The sequence below is a fragment of the Diospyros lotus genome, chromosome 8 (genome assembly GCF_014633365.1).
Source record: "Diospyros lotus cultivar Yz01 chromosome 8, ASM1463336v1, whole genome shotgun sequence".
NCBI lineage: Eukaryota > Viridiplantae > Streptophyta > Magnoliopsida > Ericales > Ebenaceae > Diospyros > Diospyros lotus.
Genome location: NC_068345.1, coordinates 40,359,738 through 40,372,109, shown reverse-complemented (window position 1 = coordinate 40,372,109; position 12,372 = coordinate 40,359,738). Strand labels below are relative to the sequence as shown.

The window sequence follows — 12,372 nt, the reverse complement described above, 5'->3', positions numbered from 1 at the left end:
GTGGTTGGGTGGGGTACACTCCACTAGGTCATTATCGAGTGGAGTGCATTCCATCCAATCACATGTTGGGTGGAGGCTTTTTCACTTGGTTTTGTGGTTCTTTTGTCCATTTCCTTGCTTGGTTTGCTTGATAACATGTTGTTTGGCAAACTTTTCTTCAAAAATGGATCAATTGCGCATTTTTAGAGGATAGGGCTATTCATGATTGGGTGGGGTGGTGGGGTGCACCCCACTCAGTCATTGCTTGATTTTTAACTTTTTTATCTTTCGCTTAGGCTGGGGTCTTTTCATCTCGACTCAAGTTATGGTATTCCCTCTCAGCTTGTTAAACTTTCAAAAAGCCATGGTATGTTAGCTAAGGTCGCAACGTGATCTACCTGGACATATATCTTGGCAGGGTTTCTAATATGATCCAGATATATTATCTCTCTATGACTCGTCAGCTGAGACTCGGATCAATTTGATTATCATCTCGAAAATGGATCATCATTATCTTGCCATTACAGCTGAATTCATCTTGATTTTTATGTCCGTGAGTGATGAGCTATTTTAAACATGCGAGTTGGCATTTCTTTGGATTCCAAATCAGCTAAATAAAAGCCATGGTATGTTAGCTGAGATCGCAACACGATATACCTGGACATATACCTTAGCAAGGTTTTCGATATGACTCATATATTATTTCGTCAGGGTGTGTTCACTAGGATCTGCCTTGATTTTCCTACGTATGGCTATTTGCAACCTACTGGACACATATTTTATTATGTCGATCAATGACTAGCTATTACAAATGTACTAAGTCGCGAGCTAAAAATTCTTTGGGTTTATCTTAACTTATATCCAAAAGATTCATCCTGAGCTTATACTCTGAAAGTATCGTGCAAGTTACACTCTTGAGCTTATCTAGATGTGCAAAAGCTTCCCGGGGCTAATTTTAAATTACATATGAAAGATTGGTTCAAGTGCCATCTTGTCGAAATCTCACTTAAAACTTTGTGCTCGATTGGGCAAAGGTCTAACAAACAGATTGGTAGCTCGTGAAGCCCGCTTCAAATGGTTTGTATCAGCTCCTAGTCCAAAGATCGCACTATAAGTTAGGGGGGCTTATGTTATGGGTATTTCCCAAAAAGAGCTAAGCGGGCTAGTCTCGACTCAGCAGGCCGGCCCAATCTCCCGAGGCTCAACAAAACCAAGGCCAAAATCTTCAGAATGAGGTCGCACGTCATTGGACCCGAGCTCAGATCGCGGGTATCAAGTAAGCTTATAATAGCTGAACCAAGCAAGCTCCTAGCAAGCTCCCAGTAAGGCTTCCAGCGAGCTCTTAGCGATATACCTAACGAGCTCTCAACAATGCTTCTAGCTCGCTGGCTTAACTGTTCAGCTCGCTGGTTTAATCCTTCAGCTTGCATAGACAACAAAGCTTCTAAACAACTAGAGGCAGGGACTCATTCACTTTATCTAAAGCAAACCAGATCCCTCGTAATGAGGATCTCACTCCTGATTTTATGCAGATGATAAGAACAAGTTGTCCCCCATTATATCATCTTTATACTTTTGTATTTTATGCAATTGTAAACACTTTCACCATAAATAGGGGTCAAAATACCTTTGTAAAAAGAGAAGAAGAAGAATAACATATTGTTACTCTGCCAGAACACCCAGAGGATAGTCGTGGAGTAAACATCATTCTGGCCGAACCACGTAAAAATTCTTTGTACTCTTTCTATTTTGTTCTTCCTCCTTACATTTTGGGCTTATCTCCTCATTGCGGGCCTACGAATCACAGTCAGCTGAATTTGAACGTCGATAGATTTTCATAATGGCAAATGAAAATACGAGCAATTTTAGCACAAATAGATTTGGATGATGTATTGTTGAAATTTGATAAATGCCACAATTTTGAAATTTTGAAAAAAAAAAACTATTACGATTTTTTAAATCTACTCAATTTGTTAAATTATGATTTTTTGAAATGAACAGTTAATGATATTTTAATGATATTGCAATAAAAATTGATCATATCGATCAATTTTGAATTTCTAATCTCTATAAGACCTATAAAATAGAAGACAATTAGGGGTACAAGGTATTTTTTGCACGAACTCTCTTATGTTTAAATCAGTTTCAACAAAAAAATAGAAAAGTATTCAAATAGCTTACATAGGAGTTCTTGCGTATCTCAATTGAAAAGATGATTCCATATTTATAAAGGTTAAAACTAATAGGTGAAAGAACATCCATGTCTTTTGGGGTTGTTTCCTCCTGATCTATAAGTAAAAATCACATAGATAAGTTGACACATTCTTGACAAACTATAATTCAGAGGATCTCCCAAAGATTATATGTTTGGGACCCAATAAAGGCTGTTGGAGGGATTTAAGAAAGACCCCCATGAGGATTTCCCATGGACTACTCTCTTGGGAAAGTCTTCAAAGCCTCCATCTCTGGGCTTCTTCCTCTTGATCTATTTTGGGGTTGGACGAACTTTTTCAAACACAATAATAACAATGATACATTATCAAGTTCAACTATTTGGACACTTAATTTTATTTTTCAAGGTGTTAACAATTGCAAACTGGCCTTCTTTAAACTACCTTAGTTAATATGCAGTTTATTGTTCAAGTACATGTACATGCATTACATATATCTGAAACTAAAACTAGAGTAGAAAGAAAAAATCATTACCTTGTATAAACTATTAGAAATATCAACGAGCTTCTATAATTGTAATTGAGCACTTATTGGTGGAACATCTCTCCGGGTTTTGGTGTCCAGATTGTGTTTGTGCAGAGGGCGATGGCTGAGTGAATGCAGGCTGCTTGGGAGGGGGCAGATGAGCAATTTCACTGCTCAGCATAGACAGAACCATTGACATGGTTGGCCTATCTCTTGCAAATTCCTGTACACACAGCAAGCCAATATGAATGCATCTCAACATCTCCATTTGTGAGCCCTGGGAAACTATCCCAGAATCTATTAGTTCCACAGCCTTGTGTTCATTCCACAATTTCCATGCCTGAAAATTTAGTAATCGTGTGAACTGATTAATGTACAAGTTGAGCCCAGGCATCTGATAGAAAGACCTTGAAGTATTGAAGAATTAGATTTCTAAGCAGCAAGACAAGTGAACTTACATATCCTAAAAGGTTAGAAAATTGTTCGTCATTGTAGAAACTAGTGTTCTTTCTTCCACTTACAAGCTCCAATAATAGTATTCCAAAGGCGAATACATCTGATTTCTCTGAAAACCTCCCTTCCATGGCATATTCTGGAGCCATATATCCACTAAGTTCCAAATTGCATTCCATTAATTTTATAGAAAAAAGTAAGTTTCTCGTGCTGAAATAATGAAGTCTTTTTCGAAAAAGTGGCATTACTTACTATGTTCCAACAATCCTTCTCGTATTCGCTTGATCTTCATTGGCACCAAAAATCCTTGCCAGGCCAAAATCAGAAATTTTTGGGCTCAGGCTTTCATCTAATAGAATGTTACTTGCTTTGAGATCTCGATGAATGATCCTTAGTCTAGAATCCTGGTGAAGGTAGAGGAGGCCTCGACTTATACCGTCAATGATTTTGAGTCGTTTACTCCAATCTAGGAGTTCTTGTTTTTGTGGATCTAAAACAATGTTATACAAAATGTGTTGAAGTTAAAAAATAACTGCTAATCATAATAAATATCTATGAAATTTCCAAATCTACTGACCAAATAGAAATACATCCAAGCTTTTATTCGGCATGTACTCATAAATCAACATCTTTTCTTCTCTTTCTATGCAGCAACCGAAAAGTCTAACAAGATTGCGATGTTGGAGTTTAGAGATCACCATAACCTCATTCATAAACTCTTTCAACCCTTGTTGAGAGGATCTTGAAAGCCTTTTCACCGCTATTTTTTGTCCGTCTAGCAATTTTCCCTGTAATAATTACTATTTCACCTTAACTTTTCAAAAAAAGGATAATCAATCTTTATGAACAAGCATTACCTTGTATACTGGACCAAACCCACCCTGGCCGAGCATATTAGTTACGTGAAAATTGTTTGTAGCAATTGTCAACTCCTCGAACTTGAACAATGGTATTTCTTCTAGCTTGACTTGGCTCACATTGTCATCAAGCATTATTTTAGTAGAACGCTCTAGAGATGTTGAAAATTTCTTGAAGAGAAGCTTGTTGACACAGTTCCTTCCTAAATTAGAAGCCAATCTTCGGTCACTTATTAGCTAATACAATCAAAGATTTTTCTTGAGTTTGAGATGATAAATGATACCTTTTTGTTTAACCATCCGTGCATATAAAAGGCACCCGCAAATCACAATGACAATTGACCCTATGATCACTGGAATTATAATTACTTTTATGTCCCTATTTTTATCTGTGGAACAGTAACAACCGTCAAAAAGTGTTTGGCCAAATCTATCACACAAGGACAAGTAATTCATTAGAAAACTTGGCCGAGGTTGTGGTTTTCTTCTTCATTTGTTAAGCTGTCGAGTATTTGAGTTGTGGAAAAATATGGATAAACAAGCAACATTACCTAGCTCCGAATTGGCAACACGGATGTAAAGGTCGACCCCACCTCCTGAAAAATTCTGTATGTCCAATAAGTCTCCACTCCATAACATGCAACCGATGCCTGAATCATGAGCATAAGCTGTGCAAGAACAATTCTTTAAGCATTGGGCTTCACAGCCATCTTGTAGAGTATCTGACCACTCTTCAAACGCGGGGGCCTTCACCGTAGTAAGCTTCCTAAACCCATCTTTCTTGCTCATTTGGCTACTACTGCTATTTCTCTCACATTGCAATTGTATCCTCCTGACACAACCACTGGATAAGTTCCCACTGTTCCATTCCTCCACACGCTTTGGCTCAAACCCTTCCAAACAGGAACAAATTGGCAAACCCTTGGAATTGCATATTCCAAATGGGCCACACTTGCCGTAAACTTCACAATCAGTTGCTGGAGCCAGCCAGGTAACCTCCCACTCTTGCTCCTCTTCACTCCAAGTCTTCTCCATCAAAGTTCCATTGTGATTCAACTTGTAGTATATTGGCGAAGACTTATCTGCAACAGTGAAAGTCAGATAGACAATTCCTTCTTTATCATCCACAAAATTATAACCATTAAGATAAAAAGGATTCATCTCTGGAACTTCGATGAAGATCTGACCATTCCATGGTCCAGTGCGCAAATAAGGGGAACCGTCTTTCCATACAAAGAGTTGAGGTAGAGGTAAATGATTAATCCCGAAAGAGAAGCTGCCAATTGATGGATCAGAAGGGCTTTTCCATGATCTGAAAATGGTTTTCTCCCCAGTATTCCCATCACCACTGATTTTCATCTTCTCTATGAATGAGTCGGAAGGATATCGAAAACTCTCCCAAATTGTCTTTCCACTCGAGCTATCCTACAGGACAAGGTTCCCAGAATCTAACAGTTGGGCACTCGTTGCCGCCGAGATTGAAGCATTTGATGACCATATGATCTCTTTCTGTCCATTCACAACCACCAGATTGCCGTCTTCAGATATTGAGATGGTCCCGGAAGAATCAATCAGAGGCCTATTTCTATTAGCTACCCACACCACGGTCTTCACCGAGATGTTGCTATACCAGGTTCCGACGAACCGATTGGTGGTGTTAGCAGGGCTGAAGAATCCCAATTCAAAAGCTCCGTTGCTGGAGATAATACTTTCAGGATCAGCGATGGGCTGTGCGTGTGTAATGGTGTCTCTCCTGGCTGTGGAAAATTTCAGCAGGCAAAAACAAGAAAAGAACAGAATATGGAGCGGAAGAAATCGCATTGTTGTACCTTATTATCTCTCAATTATTATTCTGACAAATTAAAATATTTATTTATTTCCACGTTAGCAGAGAAATAACGATCAAAATTTTTAAGAAATGATTACATAATTAGAAAAGAATATTAATTAATAGGTTAATTCATATTTAATTGCTTGCACAATTAACAATTTGCATCCATCCATCGAGTTAGTTCTTGTTAAGCACGCTAATTTATTTATTTACTTATTTAATAATTATTTTTTGTTGTATGAAAGAAAAACAAAATTCTAAATCTTAACTTTATAAATCTAAGAAATTCTAAGAGATATCTTGTACCATTCCATTGCAATTACTCTGGAAAGCTACTAGACTTTTATTAAAATAATTAAATAGTTTAGAAAGATATATTACACTTGGATTGGAGACATATATAATTTTATTTTAATAAATGGCTTTATAGAAAAAAGTCAATTTCCCTGTAGTGACTTTCACAGTATTGCACAAAAACTATCAGCACCTCAGCTTCACATAGCAAGCCAAACTTTTCCTTAGAAAATAATAAATTTAAAAATATTATATCTACATAATAATTTTTATAATTTAATAAATTTTATAATAATTTATTTAAATTTAACAATTATTCTTATTAGTCTACTCAAAATTAACAAGAGTTCATAATCATTTATATAGTGAGCAGATATTATTAATTTTGAGTAAGATTATTATTAGTTGTTAAGTTTGAGTAAACTCATTATAAATTTTGCTTAATTTGTTAGAATTATTTGTTAAATTTATTTATGAAAATAATAATTTTATAATAAAATAAATAAATGAATGATTGATTGCATTATTTGCATTGAAGTAGAGCTGATCTCGATCTAGTTCGAATCGTGTATCAAACTAAAATCATTCTTCTAAAATCGAATCGAAATTTTTTCTTTTGTTTTGTTTTAGTTCAAAACCTAGAATTGGAATCGAAGACTTACAATTTGGTTCTAATTCCTAAAAATAAAGAATCAAAACCGAAATCGAAATAAGAATCAAAATCAAAATTTATCTTTTTACACCCATAGTCACATTATGTTCATTAAAACTTACCACTAAAATCAATATTTTTTTTAAAGCACGTGTAACAGTAAATTCAATACGATAGCTTGAAATGGACTCATATTATGGTTTTTCATTGATGGGGCTATCACCCTCACTGACCATTTTTTATCAAAGAAAAAGATATAAAATATCTCATAATGAGCGTGACATGACTACTGTGATCGTTGTGAATAAAAATTGAAATTTGATTGTAATTGAAATATATTTATAATTATAGATTTAATTTTATGATTTATTTTTTATTAAAAAATAAAAATATATAAAATAATATTTTATATATATTTATATATGAGTATTAGGTCTAGAAATAGATTTTTATATCTCAAAATTATTATATCAATATTATCATAATAATATTTTTTTATTCATATATTTTTTAATGTAAATCTTTTATGTTTAATAATTTAATCATGGTTTTTTCTTTTATTCTAAACTCAAATAAATTGGTAGACAATCGTTAGATTAAACCATGAGCATCTTTCAATCTCAACAATTTCTAATGTTGTCTTGCATGACATAAGAAAATGACATTTAGCTTACAAATTAATATTTTATTTATTAATATATGAATATCAATAAATCATAATTTGTTCATGTATCACTATCCAACTTAGTACTTCAAGTGAAAAATTAATATTATAATTAATAATAATTATTATTATTGAAATACAGTAATAAATTTATAGTTATACAAGAATGTTCGTCTAAAATTTTTAATATTTTAAAGACTTGTAAAACAGAAAATAATCAAAGAAGGGCTTCACTGTTCATTGATGTTTATTTTTCAAGGTATTAAATTCTAAATCTCGCTCTTAAATAAGAACCGGCACGAATTACCACTGAAAAATTGTAAGAGATAAGGGCAATTCACATGCCTTGTTTCCAGAAAAAGACTAAGAAGTCAAGTACCTGTCTATATTTTTAAATATATAGTTATATGATTAAGAAAAACATCAAAACACGCGCTCCATTACTATGTGGTTTATTGGTCATATACACGCATTAGATATATCTGAGACTGAAAGTAGAATAGAATAAAAAAAATCAATATATTATATAAACTATTATTAATATCAACGAGCTTCTATAATTGTAATAGAGCACTTATTGGTGGAACATCTCTCTGGATTTTGGTGTGCAGATTGTGTTTGTGGAGAGGGCGATGGCTGAGTGAATGCAGGCTGCCTGGGCAGGGGCAGACGAGCAATTTCACTGCTCAGCATGGACAGAACCATTGATATGGTTGGCCTATCTCTTGCAAATTCCTGTACACACAGCAAGCCAACATGAATGCATCTCAATATCTCCAATTGCGAGCCCTGGGAAACTATCCCAGAATCTATTAGTTCCACAGCCTTGTGTTCATTCCACAACTTCCATGCCTGAAAATTTAGTAACCGTGTGAACTGATTAATAATGTACTAGTTGAGCCTAGGCATCTGTCAGGAAAACCTTGAAGCAATGAACAATTAGATTTCTAAGCTGCAAGACAAGTGGACTTACATATCCTGAAAGGTTAAAAAATTGTCCATCATTGTAGAAACTAGCGCCCCTTCTTCCACTTACAAGTTCCAGTAACAGTACTCCAAAGGCATATACATCTGATTTCTCTGAGAATTTCCCTTCCATGGCATATTCTGGAGCCATATACCCACTGATTTCCAAATTGCATTCCATTAAATTCACAAGAAAAAAAAAAAAAAAAAAAGTTTCTCCCGCTGAAATAATGAAATCTTTTTTGAAAGAGTGGCATTACTTACTATGTTCCAACAACCTTTCTCGTATTGGCTTGATCTTCATTGGCACCAAAAATCCTTGCGAGGCCAAAATCAGAAATTTTCGGGCTCAGGCCTTCATCTAAGAGAATGTTACTTGTCTTTAGATCCCGATGAATGATCCTTAGTCTAGAATCCCGGTGAAGGTAGAGAAGGCCTCGACTTATCCCTTCAATGATTTTGAATCGTTTACTCCAGTCTAAGGATTCTTGTTTTTGCGGATCTGAAACAATGTTATAAAAAAAATGTTGAAGTTCAAAACAACTGTGGATCACAACAAATATCTATGAATTTTCCGAATCTACTAACCAAATAGATATGCATCCAAGCTTTTATTTGGCATGTATTCATAGATCAACATCTTTTCTTCTCTTTCTACACAGCAACCGAGGAGTCTAACAAGATTGCGATGTTGGAGTTTAGAGATCACCCTAACCTCATTCATAAACTCTTGCAACCCTTGTTGAGAGGATCTTGAAAGCCTTTTCACCGCTATTTCTTGTCCATCTGGCAATTTCCCCTATAAGAATCACTATATTACTTTCACTTTTCAAGAAAAAGATAACCAACCTTTATGAACAAGCATTACCTTGTATACTGGACCAAACCCACCCTGACCAAGCTTATTAGTTATGTGGAAATTGTTTGTAGCAATTGTCAACTCCTCGAACTTGAACAATGGTAGTTCTTCTAGCTTGTCTTGGCTCACATTTTCACCAAGCATAATCTCAGTCAAATGCTCTGGAGATGTCAAAAATTTCTTGAAGGGAAGCTTGTTGACACCATTCCTTCCTGAATCAGAAGCCAATTTTCAGTCACTTATTACCTAATACAATCAAAGGTTTTTCTTGAGTTTGACACGACAAATCATACCTTTCTGTTTAACCATCCGAGCATATAAAAGGCACCCGCATACCACAATGACAATTGATCCTATGATCACTGGTATCACAATTATTTTTATATCCCTGTTTTTATCTGTGAAACAGAACTACTGTCAGAAAGTGTTTTGGCCAAATCTATCACACAAGGACAAGTTCATTAGAAAACTTGGCCGAGGTTGTGGTTTTCTTCTTCATTGGTTAAGCTGTCAGGTATTTGAGTTGTGGAAAAATATGGATAAAGCAGGCAACATTACCTAGCTCCGAATTGGCCACACGAATGTAAAGGTCGACCCCATCTCTTGAAAATTTCTGTGTGTCTAATAAGCTTCCACTCCATAACATGCAACCGATGCCTGAATTATAAGCATAAGCTGTACAAGAACAATTCTTTAAGCATTGGGCTTCACAGTCATCTTGTAGAGCAGCTGCCCACTCTTCGAACGCAGGTGCCTTCACCATAGTTAGCTTCAGAAACCCATCTTTCTTGCTCATTTGGCTACTACTGCTATTTCTCTCACATTGCAATTGCATCCTCCTGACACAACCACTGGAGAAGTTCCCACTGTTCCATTCCTCCACGTGCTTTGGCTCAAATCCTTTCAAACAAGAACAAATTGGCAAACCCTTGGAATTGCAAATTCCAAATGGCCCACACTTGCCATAAACTTCACACTCAGTTGCTGGAGCCAGCCAGGTAACCTCCCACTCTTGCTCCTCTTCACTCCAATACTTCTCCATCAAAGTTCCATTGTGATTTAGCATGAAGTATATTAGCGAAGACTGATCTGCAAAAGTGAAAGTCATATAGACAGTTCCTTGTTTATCATCCACAACATTAAAACCATTAAGATACAAAGAAACCATGTCTTGAACTCCGATGAAGATCTGACCATTCCAAGGTCCAGAGCGCCAATAAGGGGAACCATCTTTCCATACAAATATTTCAGGTACAGGTAAAGGATTAATCCCCAAATAGAAGCTGCCAAATGATGGATCAGAAGGGCTTTTCCATGATTTCAAAAGGGTTTTCTCCCCTGTATTCACATCACTACTGATTTTCATCTTCTCTAGAAATGAGTTCGAAGAATACTGAAAACTCTCCCAAATTGTCTTTCCGCTCGAGTTATCCTGCAGGACAAGGTCCCCAGAATCTAACAGCTGGGCATTTGTTGCCGCTGAGATTGAAGCATTTGAAGACCAAATGATCTCTTTCTGTCCATTCAAAACCACCAGATTTCCGTCTTCAGATATTGAGATGGTCCCGGAAGAATCAATCAAAGGCCTATTTCTATTAGCTACCCACACCACGGTCTTCACCGAGATGTTGCTATACCAGGTTCCGACAAACCGATTGGTGGTGTTAGCAGGACTGAAGAATCCCAATTCAAAAGCCCCGTTGCTGGAGATGATGGTATCAGAATCGGCAATGGGCTGTGCAAGTGTAATGGTGTCTCTGGCAATGGAAACCTTCAGGCAAAAACAAGAAAAGAACAGAAGATTAAACAGAAGAAATAGCATTGCACCTTCACAGATGATGAGTTCCATGGCTTCCTTGGAACTTTACTGCTTCCAATGCCATGAAATTGTAGTTTTTGATCTGTTCAATTCTTCTCACTTCCAGCCCCAGCTGGGCATAGCCGATGGAAAAGTCCTTGTTCATTGTTCAGTGGTCAGAATTCATAATATTTATTTACATACTGTCAAAGGAAGTAACTCACTAACGGCCATTTTTTTTTTTAAGAGGCCAAACATATGATTACACGTATAAGAGATGAAGAAAAAAACATTAAAAGATTGTTATTAAATTTGATATCTATGTGGTTCCACAATTTACATATGGCTCTTGGGAAAAAAATATAAATTATCAGGACATCACAATTACTTTGAAAGTTCCTAACCTATGGTCGTATTTTGACAACATACAGTTAATTAAATTTGTTTGACTACTTTTGGGGGATTTTGTCTGGAACCTGAACGTTCTTCTCAACATCCTTTGCTGACTAATCGTTTAATCTAGGAGACTCATAGTTATAATCACGTCTAACGTTCAGCTAGATCCAATGTCAAAGAAGGCTTGAATAAGATTCATTTGACCACAATCTCTAGAAGGGGAGAGATGGCCACTTTACGTACAGTATGCAATATATATGCCTTAGGAAATAAGTATATAACTGCATATTTTAATAAATATAGAAAGAAAAGAAAAACACAAAATTGAGAGAGATAACGAAGAAAGAGTGAGAACATACAGCAAGAATGAGATAAGAACAAGAAAGAAGGTTCAGTCGCCGACGAGTTAACAGAAAAACTTTCCATTTGTATTTTACATTCCTTCCATTCTGATTTTGGTCGCCGGAAGATGCAAAGTGAGAGAGAGAACGAGATGGGCTTCGCTGGAGAACGAAGAGAAAGAAAAGAGAGAGAGAAACCAGAAAAATTACAGGCGGTCGCGACTTCAGGTGAGCCTTCCTTCCTTTTCGAATCGGCCGGCGATAGCCAGCACTCCGTGGGCAGATCCTCGCCGCGTCTTCCCCTTTCCCCTTTCCTTTCTTCTCTCTCCCCTCTCGTATTTCCCCCTCAATTCTGCCGGCGGAAGGCAGAAACCCAAAATGGATTCCGGCCGATTGAAAGAGAAATGGGTGCTTAACCCCGATCCAGCATCAAACCCGAGGATCCCCTTGCCCGACCCAACTCTTCTAAAACCCAAGCCACTTTGAAGACCCAAATAGAAATTGGGTTTAGAGAAAAAATAGTAGGGAATGGAAGACAACAATAAAGAAGTCCATTAATCTTATTTAAACTTTGCATTTATTAAT

The 12,372-nt window shown here is 36.4% G+C and overlaps 1 protein-coding gene across 13 annotated transcripts in view; it reads right to left on the bottom strand.

Moving 5' to 3' along the window:
- Positions 1 to 11,870, bottom strand: part of LOC127807360 (G-type lectin S-receptor-like serine/threonine-protein kinase SD1-13) — a 32,150-nt gene extending 20,280 nt beyond the window's left edge. For 3 of the 13 annotated variants that reach the window (XR_008024656.1, XM_052345142.1, XM_052345141.1), the window contains exons 1-8: positions 11,806 to 11,866; positions 9,811 to 11,207; positions 9,546 to 9,650; positions 9,262 to 9,464; positions 3,707 to 3,917; positions 3,382 to 3,619; positions 3,135 to 3,285; positions 2,686 to 3,016 (exon numbers count right to left, since the gene is read on the bottom strand). Coding sequence is in view for 10 of the 13 variants with exons in the window: in XM_052345142.1 (XP_052201102.1) it covers positions 2,708 to 3,016; positions 3,135 to 3,285; positions 3,382 to 3,619; positions 3,707 to 3,917; positions 9,262 to 9,464; positions 9,546 to 9,650; positions 9,811 to 11,101 (2,508 nt within the window). In the remaining 3 variants the exon portion in view is untranslated. Of the gene's footprint in view, positions 1 to 1,606; positions 1,774 to 2,515; positions 3,017 to 3,134; positions 3,286 to 3,381; positions 3,620 to 3,706; positions 3,918 to 3,986; positions 4,190 to 4,270; positions 4,417 to 4,537; positions 5,795 to 7,751; positions 8,280 to 8,400; positions 8,552 to 8,657; positions 8,896 to 8,981; positions 9,193 to 9,261; positions 9,465 to 9,545; positions 9,651 to 9,810; positions 11,214 to 11,805 lie in introns of those variants that run through there. The other 10 variants (XR_008024657.1, XR_008024658.1, XM_052345139.1 and 7 more) reach the window with 9 other exon arrangements.
- Positions 11,871 to 12,372: the final 502 nt, after the last annotated feature.